Source organism: Doryrhamphus excisus, linkage group LG9 (genome assembly GCF_037039965.1).
Source record: "Doryrhamphus excisus strain RoL-2023G ecotype Guam linkage group LG9, RoL_Dexc_Guam_v1.1, whole genome shotgun sequence".
NCBI classification, from domain to species: domain Eukaryota; kingdom Metazoa; phylum Chordata; class Actinopteri; order Syngnathiformes; family Syngnathidae; genus Doryrhamphus; species Doryrhamphus excisus.
In genome coordinates, this window is record NC_136365.1 from 2,859,965 (window position 1) to 2,885,643 (window position 25,679).

Genomic DNA, 25,679 nt, shown 5'->3' on the forward strand with positions numbered 1-25,679 from the left:
CGCTGTGATTGGAAGTGCAATGGAAAGAGCTCTTGGGGTATTAAATGGTGTCTGAAGGAAAAACACTGGTCAGATGGCCTGAATGCCACAGCAGGATGGAAAACTCACACATTGGTACATGTACTCTGGTTTAACTCAATGATCTGATATTCAGATAATAATTTTAATTGTATGTTGGAAAGGCAGTTTTTGTTCCTTTTAAATGATGCCCGATTTGTAAGTACCATTTGTGCTGCTTAGCTAATGTATTCAAGATATTTAATTATATACTTTTACATGAAAATTGCACCTGTTTATACAATAGATTTAGAAAATAAAATAGATAAAATCAATTTAAAAAAATCAAAATAAATAAAAAAATAAAATCAAAATAGATTTTTTGCTTTAAAGTTATATTTAGATTTTGAAAATATTTAAATTGCACTTCTTAATCTGTCAAGAAAACCCTCTCAATTTGAATTATCAGATGATACCAATATATATAATTGGAGGTAGCAGAGATGAGGATGCTGAGGTTCTCATTGGGAGTGACCAGGATGGACAGGATCAGAAACGAGTACATCCGAGGGACATTACATGTTAGAGGCCTTGGATTCTATAGAAAAAAATTGCTATGTGACATCACCAAACTTGTATGACCACAATCCTTTATTTCATGGTAACCCAGCAAAAAAATATGAACAATATAAACACATGCAAGAGTATATTTTTGATTTTTTTGAAACAAATGACATTAAATAACCAATTGCATGTACACACAATATTTTAATATAACTTCTGTATCAAATATAAGCATTAGGTAACATAGTACTTCAAGAACATAGTCTGTGTTTAGTGCTATAGCAATAAACCACAGTGTCTTACATTGTCTTACAGTAGACAAACATCCACATAGTATAGGCACATATACAGTACACTGGAAAATTGACATTTCAGTCTGACTGTATAATAACACAGCTGTACAAGCTAATTCAGGGTATGTGCTGGTATATTATCACAAGTACGCACTGAGTAATTTACAGTTTACTTCACATTTCCAACAAATGAGCACAAATATACCTAATCTGATTCATCACAATAATACATTCATCACAATTTACAAATCAAACGTCACCGGAAACCACAAAATAATGCACTTTTGTTGTCATGAGACATGAAGTTAAACGTGAACATCGAGCTTTTTTGTCTGTTTATAGGAGCACTTGATGGTGTAGAGTGTCTAAAAGGCACTTAAATCAGTGGGATGCACTGAGGGAAAGGAGGAAACCAGTTTGGAAATCTCTTTAGATTTATACTGTATGTATTGTATAACAGACAGACGTATTCACGAGGTTGTTTCACCATATGGAGCATCAATAATGCAATGCAGAATGAGGGCGTCATCAGTGGAACTGGCAGTTTTGGCAATTTGGCTATTGGTGCCGTTGCCCTCAGGGGGCGCCAAAAAATGGGGAAAAAAGTTTCTACCGTTTTTTTCCTCACGAGGGTCGTGGGGGTGCTGGAGCCTATCCCAGCTGTCTTTGGGCGAGAGGCAGGGTACACCCTGGACTGGTGGTCAGCCAATCACAGGGCACATATAGACAAACAACCATTCACACTCACATTCATACCTATGGACAATTTGGAGTCGCCAATTAACCGAGCATGTTTTTTGGAATGTGGGAGGAAAACCCACGCTTGTACGGGGAGAGCATGCAAACTCCACACAGAGATGGCCGAGGGTGGAATTGAACCCTGGTCTCCTTGCTGTGAGGTTTGCGCGCTAACCACTAGACCGCCGTGCCACTCACCTTCAAAATAATGGTTATTACTATGAAGTCTTAGTATGTAAATGTTCATATAGCCAATTCATATTTCTACAAATGATAACCAAGCCTGTCATACTTTTTTCATATAGTTGTGTACTATATACAGTTGACACCAGATGTTTACATACACTGTGTAAAAAGAAACATTAAAAAAAATGTATCACTATAATAAATTAAATAAAACTATAAATAAACTAAAACTAACTAAACAAAAAACTAATTAAATAAAACTATAATTTTTCCTGTTTTAGTTCAGTTTGGATTACCAAAACTATGCGTACTTGCTAAATGCTGCAATTACAAGAGAGATAATATTTTACAGAGGTTTTTTTTTTTTACTACTTTCTTCAAAGTTTAATTTTTTGCTCCTGACCTTCTGTCTCTCTGCCCTGGAACTTGTATTTCTGCTGCCTGCTTACTGTAAGTAGTTGAGACAATTTTTAATCCTTATTTGTTTATTATTAAATACCTTTTTCTACATTTGCCTTGGTCTCTGCTCTGGGGTCCTCCAACCCAGCGTAACAAAAAGTAGTCTAAATTACATATTCAAAATCTGTAAAAATGTAAATAAAAAAGAAGTATGTGGAGCCCCCAAATGACTAAATATGCCCCTGCACGTGTTGTTTATAAAGCGGCACAATCAAAAAGGAGCTGAGGTGAGCACCAGCTTTGACCGTCAACATCGACTGATATTGTTCATAATGGTTATTAATGTTTCATGACGACTCCATAAAGTGCAAAAAGCAAATGCTGTGTTTGTACTACTGTCTATAGTACAGCATATAGTAGTACTACTTAGCCATATCAAAGCATTATTCTAAGATGATGATGGAGCCAGGGTGGTGACGGCGGCAACTTCAGCATTGGTTGCCATATGGGTTTCTATAATTGTGGGGGCCTTTGGGGGTCCGAGCAAATGCATGGAGGAAGGTTGGCAGCAGTGCAAGTTGTGGGACGTCCCATTGGTGGGATGAGCTGGCATGCTTGAAGGCTGAGGACAGATCTTCAGCAAGGAAGAAAAGAAACACTTCCATCAGAAAAAACATTTTGGGTGACTGATGTAAATTGACAATATTTCAGGGCTAAAATTGACTATTACAGGACTCTGCTGAGCGGACCTCGGTCCGGAGTCCAAACCAGTAGTGGCCCGATATGGACATGTGACCAATTAAAGTGAATGGGAAATATAATGACATATAATCATGCTCGCAGTTATTACGGTTATGTGACAGCAAAGGCAGTGATGTCACTCCAAATGAGCCAATGAAATTATTTGCTTACCTGCCAAACGATTGAGAGCCACGACTGAGTGGTTGAAAATCACTGTTCTATACTATATAATAGTATTTATGTACACAAACACTGAAGTACCTGGCTGCTCTGAAGACGATGCGACACCCGGGTATGGCGGGAGTGAGGGGCACATCCATTTGGCGTTGATCTCGCAACTTGGCGAACACTGGGGTCCCCGTCATCGACACCGTTGGCTTTGCACCTCGCCCTCTTCAAACACAACACCTGCAGAAAATGTTGTTGTTAGACCAGTGTTAGGGAACCTATGGCTCGGGAGCCAGATATGGCTCTTTTGTCAATACATGCATATGATGTTGAATACCGAATCATTTGAATCCTCTAATGCAGGGGTCTCAAACACGCGGCCCGCGGGGCAAATGTGGCCCGCAGGACACTAGTTTGAGGCCCCCGCCTTGATATGAAAGTTTAATGCCAGTGCGGCCCGCGCAAGTTTGATATGGATGCTGTATGGTATCATGTACCCAGAAAAAATTATTACGTTTGATTAATGTTAATGTTAAAGGTTAAATAACTGTTAATAGTTATCCTCCCTATCCATGTGGAAGTGGTAAGTTTTTGGCTATTTAAGTTTCAAGGAAATAACTTGGAGGCTACCGTTTAGGTCGCTAGCTCTCTAGTTTGCGAGTGAGCATGTGTCTCAAGACCCTGCAGTTGCGCAATATGTTGTAAATAAAAAGAGTATAAATGTGACTATAGTCGTGTTTTGTCATGTCTACAGGGCTCTAATAATGCTTTGTTCATTTTAATCTGAAAAAATAATTTGCCAACTGTATGTGGTTTCTTAAGTTTTTATTATTTGGTGTTTTATTATTGTTATTATATTTATTTATTACTGATTGAATGATTTTCTTTGTTCTTGATTTGTTTATTTATTTTTCATCTTATTTTGTGTAGAAAAATAAAAAGTAAGATATTTGAGAACAGTGGAATGTTTTATCGGAGCTTTTATTGTAGAAAATTGGAACCAAAGCGAAGTTTTTAAAATATTTTTGTTTTTAATAAATGCGTTTTTTTGGGGGGGAAAACCTGATGCGGCCCAGTCTCACCCAGACCTGAGCTCCAGTGGCCCCCAAGTAAATTGAGTTTGAGACCCTTGCTCTAATGTGAGATGATTTTGAGGATGAACACAGTTGATGAAATCAAAAGCCTGGTTGAAGTTAGGGTTCAATTACTTTTCTGAAGCTATGTTTGAAGTTGTCAGACAGGAAGCCGTAGAGCAGCGGGTTGGCGCAGGAGTTGGCGTACGACAGGATGACTGCAAAGAAGTAAATCCCCGCAGTGGCGCTGGACTCTGGGATGATGACCACAAGGTTGACGATGTTGATGATGAAGAACGGCAGCCAGCAGAGCACAAACACCACCACGATGACCACCACCATTTGAGTGACCTTGCGCTCGGAACGCCGCCGCGAGGTAAAGCCGGCGCGCATTCCTGAGGACTTCACCTGTTGGTGGAATGGTAGAACTACAGACGGTTCCTTTTTTTCCACACACAATCTCATGGAATCACTCACACACCTTGATGACGATCAGCAGGTAGCAAAGGCAAATGATGAGTAGTGGTCCGAAGAAACCGATGGTGGTGGTATAGAGAATGAAGACTGTTGACCACACATCTGCCGGTTCCGGCCAGATCATGTTGCACGAGTTAAATGTGTCCTATAAGGAGACATATGGATCACAACCAAGAAGTTGTGTTGGGATTCATTCATTCAGACATTCATTAGACAAACAACCATTCACACTCACATTCATACCTATGGACAATTTGGAGTCGCTAATTAACCTAGCATGTTTTTGGAATGTGGGAGGAAACCGGAGTACCCGGAGAAAACCCACACACACACACACACATGCAAACTCCACACAGAGATACCCGAACAGGGAATTGAACTCGGGGCTCCATAGTTCACAACAAACTGAAACTCAACTCTGAATCCCCGATGTCACTTCCTGTCCACTATCAAATCTGCTCCCCTACAAGGTAAACTGTCTTTAATGGCTAATTTTGTCTGATTATATGTGATTGTAGGCGGCACGGCGGTCTAGTGGTTAGCACGCAGACTTCACAGCTAGGAGACCAGGGTTCAATTCCACTCTCGGCTATCTCTGTGTGGGGTTTGCATGTTCTCCCAGTGCATGCGTGGGTTTTCTCCGGGTACTCCGGTTTCCTCCCACATTCCAAAAACATGCTAGGTTAATTAGCGTCACCAAATTGTCCATAGAAATGAATGCGAGTGTGAATGGTTGTTTGTCTATATGTGCCCTGTGATTGGCTGGCCACCAGTCCAGGGTGTACCCCGCCTCTCGCCCAAAGACAGCTGGGATAGGCTCCAGCACCCAGCTTTTTGTTGAAATCATTTTGAGTTTGCAGATACAATATAAATAAATATATATAAATATAAATATAAAATATAATTATTGTTCCTGGAATTTTCATTAAACTTTGTGTGTGTGTGTGTGTGTGTGCTGGCACACAGTGTTGTTGCACTGTGCAACCATTCACACTCACATTCATACCTATGGACAATTTGGAGTCGCAAATTAACCTAGCATGTTTTTGGAATGTGGGAGGAAACCGGAGTACCCGGAGAAAACCCCCCCACACACGGGAAGAACATGCAAACTCCACACAGAGATGCCCAAGCAAGGAATCGAACCCAGGTCTCCTAGCTGTGTGGCCCAGCTGGTTAGGATTATTATACACAATGAGACCACAAATTTTCGGTATACACTTAGATAATCTAATAAAATGAAAAATAAAATGAAAAATAATAGCTCAGATGTTAGATGCGTATTAATTTATTGCTCTGTGGCACATTGTTGTAAAAACATAAAAGTGGGGCACTGACCCATCCTGGGTGGATCAGGAGCAACAAGTAAAAAATGACATTCATATGTTTAATATACTTGTCTATTGTTATTATTTTAAAATACAAACATTTGGAAAATATATTTCTGATTGGTATCTTCCTCATTGGTATACACACATTATTTAACTAATACTTAATATTATTTCTTAATATTATGTTATTGTAGTTGACATTCCTCCCATTAATTTGTGCACTGAAATACATTTGAGTGTATTTTTAAGAAGATATGAAGGAATTTTTTCAAATGAAAATAAACAAACGAATGACCACTTAACGACAATGGGAAATTTTGGCTCTCAGGATGAGACGAGCTGAGAAACCCTGGCTTGGAGGGTCATACCTGCACATCAGAGAAGATGACCACCGGCAGGACCACCACAAAAGACACAGCCCACACCGCTGCGCTCACCACCTTGGCGACGCGCGGGTGCCTCCAATTGGAGCCCCGAATCGGGTGCACCACGGCCAGGTAGCGGTCGATGGACATAACGGTGAGGCAGAAAATGGACGTGAACTGGTTCATGGAGTCAGCGGTCATCACCACCCGGCACAGGAAGGACCCGAAGGGCCAGTAGGAGAGCACATTCTGCGTGGTGAGAAACGGCAGCCCGATGATGTAGAGCTCGTCAGCCACAGCCAAGTTGAGGATATAAATATTGGTCACTGTCTTCATTTTGGCATAGCGAAGCACCACGTAGATGGCCAAACTGTTCCCGACCAGACCCACCAGGAAGACGGTGATGGAGATCACCGCTGTCAGTAAGGTGCTGCTGCCCTGGAATGGCACGCTCTGCGTGGACACGTTGGAGGAGATGTTGACGAGGGCAGACAGGGGGTAAGTTGCAGCAGAACAGTTGGGCTTATCCACTTCTTCCATAACTGATGTTCTTCTCTTTATTATCCACAGTTACTTCAATGTGGTGGTCCAGGCGCGTCAAGAAGGTGTGTAAGTATGCATGAGAGATTTCTTGAGGGCACGGTCCTTCATATGTGAGTCAAATGGGCGTGCACCACGGTCACGCTCCATCAGAAAGATGGATGCTTGTTGTTGGAATATTATTAGATGGGGAAAAAAAAAACAACTTTTGGATCAGCTCTATTCCTGCTTTCTCTATTCCTGCATGGCTCCATGGCTTTTAAACGCAGCCAATATGGCAAATGTCATCATGTCTAAATGTTCAAATCCCATACAAACAAACGTGAACTGGCAAGTTAGGTCCCTAAGCAACGTCTCTCTCTGTCCATGGTGCTGACAGGGTGGTACCTGCCTATTTACTGTACACCCAGCTCACAAGGTGTGATGTCATTCATTCATTCATTCATTCATTCATTCATGCATTCATTTTCTACCGCTTATCCTCACGAGGGTCACGGGGGTGCTGGAGCCTATCCCAGCTGTCTTCGGGCGAGAAGCAGGGTACACCCTGGACTGGTCGCACATTCATTCATTCATTCATTTTCTATGTCACTTATCCTCACTAGGGTCGCGGGTATCGATGGAGCCTATCCTAACTGACTGGTCGCCAGCCAATCGCAGGGCACATATATAGACAAACAACCATTCACACTCACATTCATACCTATGGACAATTTGGAGTCGCCAATTAACCTAGCATGTTTTTGGAATGTGGGAGGAAACCGGAGTACCCGGAGAAAACCCACGCATGCACGGGGAGAACATGCAAACTCCACACAGAGATGTCCGAACGGGGAATCGAACCCAGGTCTCCTAGCTGTATGGTCTGCACATTAACCACTTGTGCAGCCTCAACTCAAGTGTCTAAAAGACGTTACAGAGGGTGGAATTGAACCTTGGTCTCGTAGCTGTGAGGTCGGTGCGCTAACCACTATTATTATTATTATTATTATTATTATTATTATTATTATTATTATTATTATTATTATTATTATTATTATTATTATTATTATTATTATTATTATTATTATTATTATTATTATTATATTATTATATTATTATTATTACATTCTTATATCTATTTTGTTGTCTTTGTGATCCTAGTGAGGATAAGCAAAAAACAAATATTATGCATATCTTTTATGATTAAACTTGGATGACTGAGACAAGTGAGGCAACAATGACTTGAAAATAAAGCTTTAAAGGATTTTATTTCAATGACAAAACTGACCGAACAATCACAAAGTGAATTGTTTGTATTTGTTTCTGCAACATATAATCTCCAGGTACTGTATATCTATACCGGTATGATGGCGTTGACAGCATAACATGATGGGGTCACAGTCTTTAATGGCCGTCTCAAAGCGTTCCAGACACAAACACACGTTCTCTCAGTAAGCCGACACATGCATAAACAGAACAGAGGAACACCAGCGGACACAACAGATCCATCAATATGCTCATCCGCTCCCGTGACCATAACATGTAACCCCCACTTGCACCGCTTGGTGGTCTTTTCTCTTGCCTTTCTTCTCCGCGGGGGAGAAGACAGAATAGAACACCAACAGCCCCTCAGTCACGAACTCACCTCACCCACCCACCTCCACACACCCACACGTTCTTGTATCTTAGCTTCAGGTGGGTTGCTGGGGAAAGCGTCTCCTAATAATGTGTCCGCAACAATCCCCTGGAGCGAAACTAAAACACGACACGAGGGTTGACCTTACAGACCAGTCAAGGGGCATTATTGTCCTGTGGAACGCTCTTTATGTTTTAGCAATTTTCCACCACACAAACTTGAGGGAAACGCCTGATGACGTGATGATTTTACACAAATGGTCTAACATGAATGGAAGAAAATTGTAGTTGATGTTTGTGCATGCTGACCTTTGTCTTAAAAGTTTGGAAAAGAAGACAAGGATAGTGTTTGGTGAACCCATGGTGCAAAACATTACAAATATTGACACTTACTATGGTACCCATTATGTCATTGTATGCTCATATCATATTTAAAAAAACAAAACAAAAAGAAAAAAAAACTTAAACTGTATTATTGAAAGCAGGAAGTGAACAAATGTAACAGTTACTGATTGTAAAAGTACCAGATGGAGGGGTAGGATTTAATAAGCTTTGTTTCTTCCTACTCCTTTTGGACATGTGGAACTGTGAACTGATTATGGGATGCACTCAATTGTAATCTGATGTATGTTCAAATGAAATAAAACCATTACCATTACCATTACCATTACCATTACCATTACCATTACCATTAAAACATCAAGTCAAATGTACACATACAATAAAGTTCATCATATGCTTTTTGGACTTAAGGTCCCACATGATACTATTTGTCAAATGAGGAGGATGTTGATTTGCCTGAACACAACTTGAGAATCATGGAGTATTTTAAGTACCCCACTGGGATCCAATATCACTTTTAAAAGCCCCTAAAATGAGCAGTAATAGGGGGACACACAGGAGTGTAGTGAAATTAGATACAACATTCATGCTAGGTTGGGTTCGCTGAAGAAACTCTAAATGATTACATTTACAGCTTCAGTTTCAGGCTTGATTTTAGGATGTGTAGTGAAGCATGCATTTTTGTAAAAGTTCTGTGAAGTGGTGGACGCCATCTAACTGGGGGGGTGGGTGGGGGTAAGAGGTAGTGTCATTTATGTACATGTGGAAGGAGATTTTATTCCGTTATGTCATGAAATCATGGAACTTCAAAAGCAATGGTCGGTGCAAAGAATGGAGATTATAGATTTTTCTCACGTTTGAGGCTCCTAAAAATGGTATGTTATTGGTAATGGTTTCATTTATTTACAACATGCAATAGGTTATTTAATCCTACCCCCTCTCCGTTTCACATCAATTACATTTGTTCACTTCCTGTATTCCAACTGTATTTGTTACTAATTTTTAATAACCTCAGAACATCACATCACTGTCAATACTGCAGTTTTTTAACTTGACACAGTACTTCCCACAATTCTACTCTTCCTTCTGCAGAACCTCCACACTGGCTTTGTAGACCGTGGAGGACCCTGGCCTCCTCCTCCTCCTACCACCTTCTTCCTGTAGCCCTACAATAACACAGACAGTGGCCTCAGTAAGTGCTGTTTTCCTGCCTGGACCCAAGGACCCTCCCCATAACTAAACAGAAGCCGAGCTCATTTTACCTCCTTCCCCCGCCCAGATTGGACCTGTCCCGGGACAGACGCTAACGCTAACGCTAAACAATATGAGTCATGAGCAAGAGGCGTTCCACACGTACTTCAAATTTGAGTCAAATATACCTGAATGTTAGTGGTTAGGCTGCACTGTGGTCGAGTGGTTAGCGTGCAGACCTCACAGCTAGGAGACCAGGGTTCAATTCCACCCTTGGCCATCTCTATGTGGAGTTTGCATGTTCTCCTCGTGAATGAGTGGGTTTTCTACGGGGACTCCGGTTTCCTCCCACATTCCAAAAACATGCTAGGTTAATTAGCGACTCCAAATTGTCCATAGGTATGAATGTGAGTGTGAATGGTTGTTTGTCTATATGTGTCCTGTGATTGGCTGACGACCAGTCCAGGGTTTACCCCGCCTCTCTCCCGAATACAGCCAGGATAGGCTCCAGCACCCCCGCGACCCTCGTGAGGATAAGCAGTAGAAAATGAATCAATGTGTATTCCCTGATATATATTTTTTTTACATGTTATACATTTTGTGTACTCTTGATAACAAGAACTACTTGTTATCAAGAAAAAACACTGACGTTGTCATGGGCGGAAATACGTAAATCACTTCACACCTTTATTTCCACTTCATAGAATGACTCATGTCAGGTTACTGTGGTCCGTACTGATGCACATATACATTAAATGTACAGTATGTACAGTCGTCCCTTGCCACATTGCAGTTGGAATTTCGCAGCTTATGGTTTTTCAAAAAGATATTAATAAATCATGATTTGTATTTAAGCAAGTGTACATATTACAAAATACAGATTGTATCTGATTATACTTCGTGTGCGACTCAAGTGTACCACAGTAGTACTAGTAAAATCAATAACAGTAATAGTAAAATCAAAACAAGTCAACAAGTTCCAAAGCACATCTTTTTTTTTTTATTACTTAACAGCAGGTGACCCCAAAACTGCATAACAACCTCAAAATAACTAGTAAGACCGAAATCTCGTATTGTTTACATTTGATCACATGAGAAATGAATCAAAGGGTGCCGTTTCATTTGGATTTATTTGACCTGGAGCTTTCAGCATTCCTTCTTCAATCCACACGTGTTTGGCTTTTCCGATAGGAGCTCTGGTATGGCACGCTTGAGGAAAGGACCGACAAGTTATTACAGAACTCTTTGTTCTAAGCACCAGAATAGGTGGGCCTGGCCAAGTGAAATACCCAGGAAGCACCTCTAACACGTGGCGGAATATGGCAAAAAGATGGGGTAGAGACTTCATGATTATTTATAAGGTGAGTGATTCAAGAAAAAAAGGCTTTAAAATTAGCATTAGTAGGATAGAGAGAGTGGCTGAAACACGCTTGACGCTCACTCTCACATCCCTGGCAAAGTGGCTCATTGTTGACAAGCGCAGTAGCTGTGATAAGGTGGCACTATAGACTCTCAGCATGCATGCAAAGCACTGCTTTCATATGTCGGATTCATATATATATATGAATATATACAGTTATACTATTGAGCAGTAGAGGTCTGACTGCATTTCCCCTTAATGACGCAGACATTTTCAGCTCAAATATCCATCCATTTTCTGTACGCATGCTTGAGCCTATCCCAGCTGTCTTCGGGTGAGAGGCGGGGTACACCCTGGACTGGTGGCCAGCCAATCACAGGGCACATATAGACAAACAACCATTCACACTCACATTATTACCTATGGACAATTTGGAGTCGCTAATTAACCTAGCATACCCGGGGAGAACATGCAAACTCCACACAGAGATGCCCGAACGGGGAATCGAACCCAGGTTTCCTAGCTGTATGGCCTGCACACTAACCACTTTTCACTGTGCAGCCTCAACTCAAGTGTCTAAAAGACGTTACTGCTGTTTGAATGCAAAACAACACAAAAAATTTTAATGAGAATTTCAGGAACAATAATTTTGTATCCGCAAACTCAAAATGATTTCAACAAAATGTGTACATAGGCTTTCAGTACATTCAAAAAGTTTGACATAATGGCATCAAAAGAGGCATCTAGGCATGAAATAAAACCCCTATAGTCACCTTTGCAATTGCATTACCCAATATCGCACATACAGTCACATATAATCAGACAAAATTAGCCATTAAAGACAGTTTACCTTGTAAGGGGAGCAGATTTGATAGTGGACAGGAAGTGACATCAAGGATTCAGAGTTGAGTTTCAGTTTGTTGTGAGCTATGGAGCCCTGAGTTCAATTCCCCTTTTCGGGTATCTCTGTGTGGAGTTTGCATGTTCTCCCTGTGCATGCGTGGGTTTTCTCCGGGTACTCCTGGTTTCCTCCCACATTCCAAAAACATGCTAGGTTAATTAGCGACTCCAAATTGTCCATAGGTATGAATGTGAGTGTGAATGGTTGTTTGTCTATATGTGCCCTGTGATTGGCTGGCGGCCAGTCCAGGGTGTACCCCGCCTCTCGTCCGAAGACAGCTGGGATAGGCTCCAGCGCCCACTGCGACCCTCGTGAGGATAAGCGGTAGAAAATGAATGAATGAATGAGATAGATACCTTTCAAAAAGGTGATCAAATATTTACTTTCGCTGTTAACTTTTTAATTTTAATTTTAATTTTAATTTTAATTTTAATTTTAATTTTAATTTTAATTTTAATTTTAATTTTAATTTTAATTTTAATTTTAATTTTAATTTTAATTTTAATTTTAATAAGACTAATTTTATTACTTTTTTTATAGAAAGTAACTGTAACTAATGACTTTTTGAATGTCATTTTCCCAACTGGGAATGTGAGATAGATACCTTTCAAAAAGGTGATCAAATATTTACTTTCGCTGTTAACTTTTTAATTTTAATTTTAATTTTAATTTTAATTTTAATTTTAATTTTAATTTTAATTTTAATTTTAATTTTAATTTTAATTTTAATTTTAATTTTAATTTTAATTTTAATTTTTATTTTAATTTTTATTTTAATTTTTATAAGACTAATTTTATTACTTTTTTTTATAGAAAGTAACTGTAACTAATGACTTTTTGAATATCATTTTCCCAACTGGGAATGTGACTCAGTTTAGTCCCGGATGGCTCAGTGGTCATTTATGGTACTGCATGAAGTGGAAAAGAGGAGGCGGAGGAGGAGCAGCAGCAGGAGAGAGGAAGTTCCAAAAACTTTTTTTTTTCCAGTCCAGAGAAAGATTCCTGGAGACGCTCCGTTAGTTTTTCAGAAGAACGGGAAAAACCAAAGGAAACTTGGGAAATATAAGCGTCGATCGCAGCGTCAAAAAGTGGATCCTTCTTTACCTCGGTTCTCGTCACATGAAATCCGAGGCCAAAAAGTGGTTTGTTCCTTCCCAGCTTGAGAGGACTTCCACCATCAGAGGCGATGCGATGTGAGTGAGCTATGCCTTGTGGAAATGGAGCGACTGTAACCAAGCGGAAACATGGCGTCTACGGGCCCAGCTTCTACTTTTTCTCCAGTCTTTTGGTGGCCCTCTGCTGCCTGGAGCCGTGGAGCCTCGGCTCGCAGGCGGCAGATGGGAAGAGCTGCAGCCCCTGTCCGGTTAACTGCAGCTGCATGCCGGCGGGGCTCCAGCAGTCCTGCGTGGTCAACTGCTCCAACATCGGCCTGGAGAGGGCCCCCGGGGTGGCAGACATCCCGCTGGCCACCAGTGTGCTGTAAGTCAATGGATGCTATCCCATAATGTCTCACATAATAGTCATGCAAAACAATGGTACGTGTTATTAGTCTTACAATATTTAATCTTTAGAAGTTCATTTCATTCCCTCTTCTCATTATTATCATTATGCTATTTTGCATTAAATCCACTTGTCAATCAAACCACCATAAACATTCATTAGCTTCCCAATCAAGCAACATTTTTCAACAGTATTTCCAAAAATAAAGTGATCCAGATCCAGTTCTAGACTGATGGTCCTCTTAATTACAAGGTTACTTTGGACTGGAAATTGGACTGGATAAAAGTGTTGCAAAAGGAAAACTGCACTTTTTTATGGAATTTTGCCCATCATGAACACGTATGGCATTCTCTTTATTGTGCGTTGTAAAGATATACAAACAGATAAAAAGAGACAGTTCTTAATTACAAGGTTACTTTGGGCTTGAAATTGGACTGGATAAAAGTGTTCCAAAAGGAAAACTGCACTTTTTTATGGAATTTTGCCCATCATGAACACGTATGGCATTCTCTTTATTGTGCGTTGTAAAGATATACAAACAGATAAAAAGAGACAGCTCTTAATTACAAGGTTACTTTGGACTGGAAATTGGACTGGATAAAAGTGTTCCAAAAGGAAAACTGCACTTTTTTATGGAATTTTGCCCATCGTGAACACGTATGGCATTCTCTTTATTGTGCGTTGTAAAGATATACAAACAGATAAAAAGAGACAGCTCTTAATTACAAGGTTACTTTGGACTGGAAATTGGACTGGATAAAAGTGTTCCAAAAGGAAAACTGCACTTTTTTATGGAATTTTGCCCATCGTGAACACGTATGGCATTCTCTTTATTGTGCGTTGTAAAGATATACAAACAGATAAAAAGAGACAGCTCTTAATTACAAGGTTACTTTGGACTGGAAATTGGACTGGATAAAAGTGTTCCAAGCAGGGTCAGACATTTTTTGCTATCTGTTACGTCTATGGAAATTACACTGCATAACAGTAGTGTTGTATAAATATTACTGCATGAAACTGCATACAATTACAATGTGGAGAATAATTCTATTTAAGGAATCTTTTTTTTGTGACTCAGCCATTTACGAGACAATGTTGCCAGATTTTTTTTTTTAAGTGCCTGCATGGGATTTCTTGTTGTTCGTAAAGGAAAACTGCACTTTTTTATGGAATTTTGCCCATCATATGTGAAACACGAACACATATGACATTCTCTTTATTGTGCGTTGTAAAGATATACAAACAGATAAAAATAGACAGCTCATTACTGCATGTAATGGGAAACACTTATTCTGCCTATAAAGTGTTCAGAAAAAAAACTCCCAAAAGTACCAATAACGCTCTATTTACATACTATGTATTATCAATATTTACATTGAACTATGCTCCCAGGAAGGAAGTTCCAATAATGCTTAAAAGGCCCAACATACATCAAAATACTGTACATATTACATCATATTATCATGTATGTACGAGTTACATAGTCACAGCACTGAGGCATGGCTCAGGTTGAAGAGTGGTTGTCTCCTAAACGTGAAGGTTGCGGGTTCGATCCTCCATCTGTTTGTGATCCATGTCCTTGGGCAAGAGTAGTTAAGTGTGCTAATAGTGGCCTAGGGCTGAGCGATATATAGATATTTTTTTAAATATCCATATTTCTGTTCAGGACGATATCAAAAACAAGCATATCGTTCATATCGATATAGACTGGATTTGATGCGGAGGGGCTCATGTTTCAAGATGGCGCCGCCCGAGTGCTAGCTAGTTAAGACATCTCTGTGTCTCTTGCGGCATTTTTAGTGTTTAATAGTGCTTTATTTATTACTTCATTATTATGTTGTGCCATACCAACCCCTTAAGCCAGTGTGCAGCTAGGGGAATCGAACCCAGGCCTGCACACTAACCACTTTCCACTGTGCAGCCTCAACTCACATTCATACCTATGGACAATTTGGAGTCGCTAATTAACTTAGCATGTTTTTGGAATGTGGGAGGAAACCGGAGTACGCGGAGAAAACCCACGCATGCACGGGGAGAACATGCAAACTCCACACAGAGATGGCCGAGGGTGGAATTGAACCCTGGTCTCCTAGCTGTGAGGTCTGCGCGCTAACCACGCGACCACCGTGGTGGGCATAACAATGACAGAAAATAATTGCGAACCACTGCATTGCATGCAGAAATGAGCCGTCTCTTTTTTATCTGTTTTTATATCTTTAGAACGCACTGAAAAGAGGAAGTCATGTGTTCATGTCTTAGATAAGTGCAGTTCTCCTTTAAGAGTTAAGCTGGTCACTAGAAAAGTAAAACTCGACTTTGTGGCGTAGATCCTTTTGCCTTTTCCTCCGGTGCTGGTGCACAAGAACATTATGTTCTAAGCACATGGAAGCCATATGTTTTCAATTATTTATTTCCCCCCAAACCACCGACTCTTATTTAACTTAAACATGCAGCATATATGCAGAAATGTCAGGTACCAGAAGGAGGTGAGATGATTGACTGTGAACTCTGCAGACTGACTGGACCTTAGTTATTTTTATTTCAACCTTGCCTCCGCCGGCATGAAATGAAATCATTAATGTTAATTAGTTCATATGTTTGTGAAAATAATGAGCATCCAGTATTAGATCTATGTTTATTTTCCCATTTATTATTCATTGTGCTTGTTTTACTGGAGCTACTCAGTATTTGGGAAAGAAGCCCATGTATGAAGGCATGCAAATTTGTGGGCTTAGTACATCATGTTTTCCTGTTACTAGAACCCAGCTGATATTACTTACAGTATATAAAATAAGAGTTATAGAACCCCTACCTGAATATTTGGCACACTTTTTACAAAACCAAACCTAACAACCACATTGCTAATTGAACACAAAATCTTTGCCTTGCCCTTATGTTGTGTATAAACAGCACATGCTACGCAGATGTTAGCCATCCATAATGGTATTAATAGTGGCATGTATGTATGAACATACTGTATATACAAAACAGCTGGAATATCATATATGGCTCATGGCTTCATCATAGCCACGTTTTGTAATGTGTATACTCTCACAATAAGAATAAGAACAAAATGATTTATTGACGGGCGGCACGGAGGTCGAGTGGTTAGCGCGCAGACCTCACAGCTAGGAGACCGGGGTTCAATTCCACTCTCGGCCATCTCTGTGTGGAGTTTGCATGTTCTCCCCGTGCATGCGTGGGTTTTCTCCGGGTACTCCGGTTTCCTCCCACATTCCAAAAAAACATGCTAGGTTAATTAGCGACTCCAAATTGTCCATAGGTATGAATGTGAGTGTGAATGGTTGTTTGTCTATATGTGCCCTGTGATTGGCTGGCGACCAGTCCAGGCTCCAGCACCCTCCGTAACCCTCGTGAGAAAAAAGCGGTAGAAAATGAATGAATGAATGTAGGTTCGAGTTCGATTCCACCCTGGGCCATCTCTGTGTGGAGTTTCCATGTTCCCCCCCTTGTGCATGTGTGGGTTTTTTTCCGGGTACTCCGAGCAGATTTGATGGTGCACAGGAAGTGACATCAGGGAGTTGATTTTCAGTTTGTTGTGAGCTATGGAGCCCCGAGTTCAATTCCCCTGTTCGGGTATCTCTGTGTGGAATTTGCATGTTCTTCCCGTGCATGCGTGGGTTTTCTCCGGGTACTCCGGTTTCCTCCCACATTCCAAAAACATGCTAGGTTAATTGGCGACTCCAAATTGTCCATAGGTATGAATGTGAGTGTGAATGGTTGTTTGTCTATATGTGCCCTGTGATTGGCTGGTCTTTGTGCCTCTCGCACAAAGACAGGTGGGATAGGCTCCAGCACCCTCCGTAACCCTCGTGAGGAAAAGCGGTAGAAAATGAATGAATGAATGAGTTAGTTGTTTGGAAGACCGGGAATCGGAGTCGCAGTTTAGCCTTGAGCTTAGCTTTCATGCTACTGCTGCAGCATCGCCATCTCCTTCTTAAGTAGCCGACGGTGGCGCATAGGCTAGCGGTCCGAGATGATTTGCCGTACCTCCAAAGCCTACATAGTTCACACTGCTTTCCCGTTATAATTCCATTCAGGACTTCCGATCATGTTGAGCAAGTTGACTGTTGATAGCTACATCCCAGTCTTACATAGATGTATGCTGTACTGTATGCTGTAATTATGTGCGCCGTACATTTTATGCTCCTATGTACTTGTCTGAATGCTGAAATAGGATGCATTCAGGTGCATTCTGTCACCCGATGTGAAAGAAACAAGAGGTATAAAAGAAAGCCTTGGTCTGATCTGGCTTTTCATTTGGTCTCCTTCAGATAAAACCATCATCATGTAATCTCCTCTGAAGACACACACATGCACAAACGCATACACAAGCATTGAACGCATTGACCGTGTGTGAGGGAGTTTATTGTGTTACCATGGCAAGAGCAACTAATGACATCAGTAATGGAAGCGCAGACATTCCACTGAGATAAAGAGAGAGAAGTCCTGAAAGATACCATCATCTTTTTGGCTTTTACAACCAGACTGATCGAACACAACCACAATTTTGGGGAAAAAATATTTACGTTAAGTAGGGCTGTCAAAAATAACTTGTTACGTTATTGTTACGGCTGTAATGTATTTCATAAATTACATTTTTTAAAAAGTATAATCAACGCATGCGCACCAGGACAAGCACGCCTGAGTGTGACGTTCTTTTTATATCAGGGGTCTCAAACTCAATTTACTTGGGGGCCACTGGAGCTCGGGTCTGGGTGAGACTGGGCCGCATCAGGTTTTCCCAAAAAAAACCCCAAAAAAAACGCATTTATTAAAAACAAAAAAATGAATAAACTTTCCAATTTTCTGCAAGAAAAGCTCTGATAAAACATTCCACTGTTCTCAAATATCTTACTTTTTATTTTTCTACACAAAATAAGACGAAAAATAAATAAACAAATCAAGAAAAAAGAAAATCAATCAATCGGTAATAAATCAATATAATAATAATACAACGGCAAATAATAAAAACTTAAGAAACCACATATAGTTGGTGGGTAGACAAATTATTTTTTTCAGATTAAAATGAACAAAGCATTATTAGAGCCCTGTAGACATGACAAAACACGACTATAGTCACATTTATACTCTTTTTATTTACAACATATTGCGCAACTGCAGAGTCTTGAGACACATGCTAACTCGCAAACTAGAGAGCTAGCGACCTAAACGGTAGCCTCCAAGTTATTTCCTTTAAACTTAAAAAGCCAAAAACTTACCACTTCCACATGGATAGAGAGGATAACTATTAACAGTTATTTAACCTTTAACATGAACATTAATCAAACGCAATAATTTTTTCTGGGTACATGATACCATACAGCATCCATATCAAACTTGCGCCGGCCGCACTAACACTAAACTTTCATATCAAGGCGGGGGCCTCAAACTAGTGTCCTGCGGGCCACATTTGGCCCGCGGGCCAAATGAAACTAGAGAGCTAGCGACCTAAACGGTAGCCTCCAAGTTATTTCTTTTAAACTTAAAAAGCCAAAAACTTACCACTTCCACACGGATAGGGAGGATAACTATTAACAGTTATTTAACCTTTAACATGAACATTAATCAAACGTAATATTTTTTTCTGGGTACATGATGAGCCGTGGCTCAAAAAAGTTTGAAAAACTGCCCTATGTCATACAATTAGTTTGAAAGCGTTTTTTTTTTAAATCCTGAAACTGTTTCATTATCACAACTTAAAAAAAAGTGTCACTTAAAGAGGATCTATGATGCTTTTTCCAGTTTTCTGACTTATAAATGTTGTTAAAATGTTGTATTTTCATTTTAAATGATGCCAAAGTTTCACATAATTAGGTCTTGTATGGTTTTTAAAATACAGTATTTTCCATTTACTGCATAGTTTTTGGGAAAGTTAGAAGTTCTTTTCTCTCACCAGAAGCAAAGTACGCCTCTGATTATTTTCTGATCTCACACTTTACGACGTGGGACGGACTGACACAGTTTCATTTACCAGAAACGGTGTCCAATGAGCACATGAGAGTGGTACAGTCTTTTGGGGGAGGTTTTCCATACATGCATTGACAACACGGTCAGTGTGTGTGTGTGTGTGTGTGTGTTTGTGTGTGTGTGTGTGTGTGCTCCTATGAGGCTTTATGTCAGCAAGTGTGTTAAAACCGCTGCACGCAGCTGCCCTTCGTATTCCAGCTGGAAGGCAGACAATGCAGGCAAGCAGCAGCTGGAAAAATGGACAGAATGTTCTGAAGAGGAGTGGAGAGTGTTGTGACCCAGCCAGGCGGACTCTTCATTTAAACATTAAGACATTGTAGACATCTTCAATCAGTCTCTTAGCTCCTCCCACTCTAAACTGTTGAGTGAGTTGTCTCAGGTTTTTGTTTTACATCTACATGTAGGTCCGAGTTCGATTCCACTCTCGGCCATCTCTGTGTGGAGTTTGCATGTTCTCCCCCTGTGCATGCGTGGGTTTTCTCCGGGTACTCCGGTTTCCTCCCACATTCCAAAAACATGCTAGGTTAATTAGCGACTCCAAATTGTCCATAGGTATGAATGTGAGTGTGAATGGTTGTTTGTCTATATGTGCCCTGTGATTGGCTGCAGCACCCCCGCGACCCTTGTGAGGAAAAAGCGGTAGAAAATGAATGAATGAATGAATGAATAAACCAAAGAAGGGCGGCACGGTGGTCGAGTGGTTAGACCTCACAGCTAGGAGACCAGGGTTCAATTCCACCCTCGGCCATCTCTGTGTGGAGTTTGCATGTTCTGCCCGTGTGGGTTTTTTCCGGGTACTCCAAGTTCCTCCCACATTCCAAAAACATGCTAGGTTAATTAGCGACTCCAAATTGTCCATAGGTATGAAAGTGAGTGTGAATGGTTGTTTGTCTATATGTGCCCTGTGATTGGCTGGCGACCAGTCCAGGGTGTACCCCGCCTCTCTTGCCTGAAGACAGCTGGGATAGGCTCCAGCATTCCCCCGTGACCCTCGTGAGGAAAAAGCGGTGGAAAATGAATGAATGAATGTAGGTCCGAGTTCGATTCCACCCTCGGTCATCTCTGTGTGGAGTTTGCATGCCCCCTCCGTGCATGTGTGGGTTTTCTCCGGGTACTCCGAGCAGATTTGATGGTGGACAGGAAGTGACATCAGAGTTGAGTTTCAGTTTGTTGTGAGCTATGGAGCCCCGAGTTCAATTCCCTGTTCGGGTATCTCTGTGTGGAATTTGCATGTTCTCCCCGTGCATGCGTGGGTTTTCTCCGGTTTCCTCCCACATTCCAAAAACATGCTAGGTTAATTAGCGACTCCAAATTGTCCATAGGTATGAATGTGAGTGTGAATGGTTGTTTGTCTATATGTGCCCTGTGATTGGCTGGCGATTGGCCGCGTGTTTGAGACCCCTGCCTTACAGCAATGAAGCGCTTCCCCGCAACGCTTCTCATTTAGTCTGGCTGTAACTAGCAGGCAAACGTTACTGCCCCCTATAGCACAACCCCTGAATTACAGCTTGAAACCAGAAACGGTGCTCTAATCACTGCAATATCACATAGAAGTGCTCTCACGGAGGCTCTAATGTGATGCTGTGTCAGGCTGAGATGGACACAATCAATCTCACACTGATCATCTCCATGATTTGGTTCACTGGTCGCTGTATTTCGTCCTCTTTCAGTGTTTTTCAACCTTTTTTGAGCCACAACACGTTTTTTTTTACATTGGAAAACATCACTAAGTCTATAGGAGGAAGGAGCTAGGTGTTGCCACACGGACCGATATTACATTGCTCTGCCAGTCTTTACACCACGGACACTCCACAGTAGCCATGTTTACATGAGGAGTTTTTCTCTTTCCCAATGACTTTTCCGGAAACAATGGTATACATGGAAAGGAATATTCCAATCTCTTGTCTACATGCGTCGCTATAATCAACCAGAATAGTCAATGGGGCATGCCCAGTAAAACGTAAACACTAACATCACGTGATAGCGACTTCCTCGTGTTGTTCTTTCACTTGTTGGAATAATTCCGTATTGCCAGTTTTTCGTTTGTCCAGTCTTGAAATTTAGTTTGGATCAAAAACAAACTTTCCGTATCAGTCCAGTGCCGATTGCTGGCCTCCATTTTTAAAAGTGAAGAACGTCTGGAGCTGCGTGTTACGTCATATCTGAGCATGCGATATGATAAATTTAACCAGGAAAAGGATCAAATTCAAGCTTGCTAATATTTTATAATTCAACTGGGTACATGTTTTATATAGATATATATTTTCTTTTGACTTATGGACTTATGGATGGCGTATAGAAGGGTTTAGATTCTGTTCCACAGATGGCGCTAATGCACACGAAAGCTGCTTGCCAACCGCCAATAAAGTACAGAAGAAGAAGAACGCAAACTGACAACTTTCCGTTTGAGCGGCTACAAGATACCTCAGTCGGATTGGGGAAAGGAATATTCCACCCCTGTTAATCCGATTATATATTCATTGGGATTGGCACTATTTTTTCGGAATGAAGCGTATACAAAGGTTAAATTCTTTCCGTTTGAGCAAATAAACCAAATGCAATTGGAATATTTGGGTCCACGTATACGTGGATATTGACATAATATTTGCAAATGATGATTAATAAATGTTAATTATAAAAAGTGATATTGGGTAATTCCTCACGGCACACTAGCTCACCGCTCTATTTTGTAACTCTGTCATCTTTGAGCGTCTCCTTCATGAAATGCTGCAAAGCAGCAAGAGGCGAAGGGAAAAAGAGAAAAAGGGTGAGGCAGCAGCAGCGGGATGCTGAAGGAAGGATGAAAGCGACCGCAGAGAAGTCTGTGTTTAGTGGGTTAGTGGGACGTTGGTCTCCACTTTCTGAGACTTTGACTTCACTTTGTTACCTCAGGGCAGTAAATATGATATCTTATATGTTCCAACTTACCGCTCATATTCGGTACCGCGGCTCTTTTTATATTTGGCATTATACATATGCGTACTTTCATTGCCATTAATATCACTGTGTAATATCACTGTCTCTTTTTGTGGTCATTTTATATTTTCCACTATTCGTATTCTTTCCATCATGTGTGTGTGTGTGTGTGTGTGTTTGTGCACATGTGTGTGTGTGTTCCCATCCACCAGCTCAGAATAAGTGGCACCAGACGGGCCTTATAAGGAGCGGTTAGATCATTGGCCACACCGTTAGTAAAACAGAACCATATGTGTGCAGTGGATGTTTGTGAGCAGCACTATAGCTCAAGTGTGCCTTTGCTGTGTGTGTGTGTGTGTGTGTGTGTGTGTGTGTGTGTGTAAGTAAAACCACGTGTGTTCAAAGATAGCAGCAGAGAACAGGAGCTTGTTGCTAATAGACATAGTGAAGGTCATGTTATATGATCATGCTAAACACGCTTTCTCAGTTTTTATGTCTCTCATCCAAAGCAGCATTTCCACTAATGTGAGAATGTTGTTTTTTTGGCATAGAAAATATTGCGTTACATAAGATGAGGTGTCAGCTCAATGTGCAAACTATCGGCTCGTGGATGAAGCGTCTTTGGACGCCGTTGTTTTTATCTGCTGATGGCTTCAGCAGAGGAGAACGCTCCATCTTTCTTACACAGTTTGTCTGGAATGTACAGATGTTTCCTTTTGGGAATGGGCGTCCTGCTCAGTTCACACACACACACACACACACACACACACAAGAAAGAGAGCGAGCGAATGAGTGTGTTCCCATATAATCAAACTCACATTGACTTTATTTATTTATTGTTTTACCTCCTGAGGTGAACTTAATGTCTACTGTGCACATGCTGTAATGAACGTGGAACATTTCAGTCCAAATATGTTCTTCGTTAGTTAATCGTGGAGCCGGTAGAATCCCGTCGTGTTACATTCACACTCTTTGTCCTCTCACAACCTTTGTTTCCTCTTTCTCACGTGCAGCTCAGGCTTTGCTTGTGAAGCTCCAAAGAAGCTCTGAAAGTCACTGGGCTGCGTTCCTCACTGTTCCTCGGTTGTTTGTGTTGGCAAAAAAAAAAAAACTCAATTTCGGCTTCTCTCACTTCCTTTGTCGTGATTCATCTACTGCTTCTAAAAAAAAACACCAAGCCTCATCAGTGCAATCACTTTTTAGTAGAATTGGGTCCAGCGTAACCTGAACTCCAGGCACTGACGCTACACTTCACTTAAGATAGTGGACAGTTAGAGTTGTATACTTGTATACAGTAAAGTCTCGTTATATTGATATCGGTTATAACGAATTACTACTTATTACGATACTATTTTCATTTCCCGGCAAATTTCTAGTCTTTTATGGTATAATTAGTTCCGTTAGTACGATACCCGGTTATTATGATAATCCGGTTACTATGATGCCCTTTTCATCTCCCGCCAGCCAATTTGGTCTGCTTATATCGATACAAAAGCAGCTTAAATCAATCTTTGCAGCCGTTCGCCGTGTTCTTTTTTGGTATTGAAATCCTTAAGCAAAGATAATAATAATTATTATTAGATTATTATAATTATTATATTAATGCTAATTATTATATTAATTATATATATTATTGTTATATTTGCATATTTTACATAATAATATAATAATTATTATTTTAATTTTATTGTAATTATTATAATATTTTATTATTTTTAAAATGTTTAAATATAAATATAAAATAATAAATAATAATAGCAGATTGCATGACAATTTTACAGATACAATAATACCAGGTGGACTGTTACGTGTAAAATATATAGTCTGCCCCCCACCCCCCCCAACACATAAATTTTGTCATATCAATGCGGCCCGCGATTTTTGTTCCTATGAAAACTGAGGCATTTATAAAACCGAGGTGCTACTGAAGATACGCACATGCATTATCGACCTTTAAACGGTATCTACCAAAACAGTATTGCATCCCTGTCCTTGCAACAAGCCTCAGCTCAGCAACTCTTGACTGCGTCATATATAAATGGTATTATGATTAAAAAATAAATCTTAACCCTTTAATGGCTAATAATTTCATTATTCTTATTTTATGCAGAATTTTGTAATAATACATCAAGGTCATTTTATTGTAAAGACATATAAGGAAATATATTTCATAAGATTCTTTTGAACCTCCACAGGTCTAACGAGGTCTACCATTCAAGAGTGGTCCAATAAAACGGATAGCCTTGGCTAAACTTTGCTTTTCTTTTAAAAGCTCATATTCTTGACATTTTGGATGATTTCATTCCTGGCTTTTCTGTAAGCATTCCTGTGGCATCCGTGCAAGATTGAGTGGTGCAAATGTGAGAAAGGGCACATATTTAAACTCACCGGAGAATCTACGCTGCTGCATGGGGGTTTGCGAATAAAAATGGGACTTCCATTAGGGAAGGAAATGAGTAAAGCTCTCAATCCATGCATACCGTAAATGGCATGAATATAGATTGGTAGCTTGGACAGTGAAGTGGCTAGTATTTTGCATGCTGCTGAATACTAATGAACGGTTTTGTTGGAGGATATTGACGCCTCAAACATACATCACTCTACATGCTGATATAAATAAAATGCAATCGATCTCCGTGTATACTTAGATTCGGAATTCACTGCAAATTCGCAGATTTGTGTTAAAAAAAAAATTGACAATCCAATATCAATATCGGATACCAGACGTGTTAAAAATATATGTTTTGTAGAATGAGCATGGGTACATAATGCTGTGACCGGTGAGTGTATAAGATATCTGATGCATAAGATAATTGGGAGTGGACTCATTCCCAGAGGAAACAATTCTATTTACAGTCACACCCATTCAGTTATATATACACAGTACACAAAATCAGAATGCCCCCCACGGAGTACCCCTTAGGAGAAGGTTTTACCACAGGGGTCTCAAACTCAATTTACTTGGGGGGCCACTGGAGCTCGGGTCTGG

General features: G+C 40.4%; 2 protein-coding genes and 1 long non-coding RNA gene across 3 annotated transcripts in view; 2 read left to right on the top strand and 1 right to left on the bottom strand.

The window, feature by feature from the left end:
- Window positions 1-684: 684 nt before the first annotated feature.
- On the bottom strand, window positions 685-6,910 carry LOC131140180 (somatostatin-like receptor F_48D10.1). Its single transcript, XM_058090372.2, has 5 exons — window positions 6,336-6,910; window positions 4,641-4,781; window positions 4,295-4,567; window positions 3,180-3,326; window positions 685-2,811 (listed from the first exon to the last, which is right to left on the bottom strand). Exons 1-5 carry the CDS (start codon window positions 6,870-6,872, stop codon window positions 2,626-2,628), a joined length of 1,284 nt encoding a protein of 427 aa, XP_057946355.2. The 5' UTR covers window positions 6,873-6,910; the 3' UTR covers window positions 685-2,625.
- LOC131140206 (uncharacterized) lies at window positions 4,079-6,827 on the top strand. The gene is made up of 3 exons (XR_013628088.1): window positions 4,079-4,581; window positions 6,296-6,588; window positions 6,679-6,827. It is a non-coding gene; the product is annotated as an uncharacterized LOC131140206 (long non-coding RNA).
- Window positions 6,911-13,143: 6,233 nt separating the features above from the next.
- Window positions 13,144-25,679, top strand: part of pkd1a (polycystic kidney disease 1a) — a 71,870-nt gene continuing 59,334 nt past the window's right edge. The window contains exon 1 of the mRNA XM_058090334.2: window positions 13,144-13,762. Within this exon, the coding sequence (XP_057946317.2) occupies window positions 13,488-13,762 (275 nt within the window). The 5' untranslated portion in view covers window positions 13,144-13,487. The remainder of the gene's footprint in view (window positions 13,763-25,679) is intronic.

Excerpts from the sequence above, each read along its gene's own strand:
- LOC131140180 (XM_058090372.2), bottom strand. The coding sequence starts at position 6,872 with ATGGAAGAAGTGGATAAGCCCAACTGTTCTGCTGCAACTTACCCCCTG. Across the intron at positions 4,782-6,335 it reads TCATCTTCTCTGATGTGCAG|GACACATTTAACTCGTGCAA; the intron begins GTATGACCCTCC and ends GTCTCCTTATAG. Across the intron at positions 4,568-4,640 it reads ACCTGCTGATCGTCATCAAG|GTGAAGTCCTCAGGAATGCG; the intron begins GTGTGTGAGTGA and ends TTCCACCAACAG.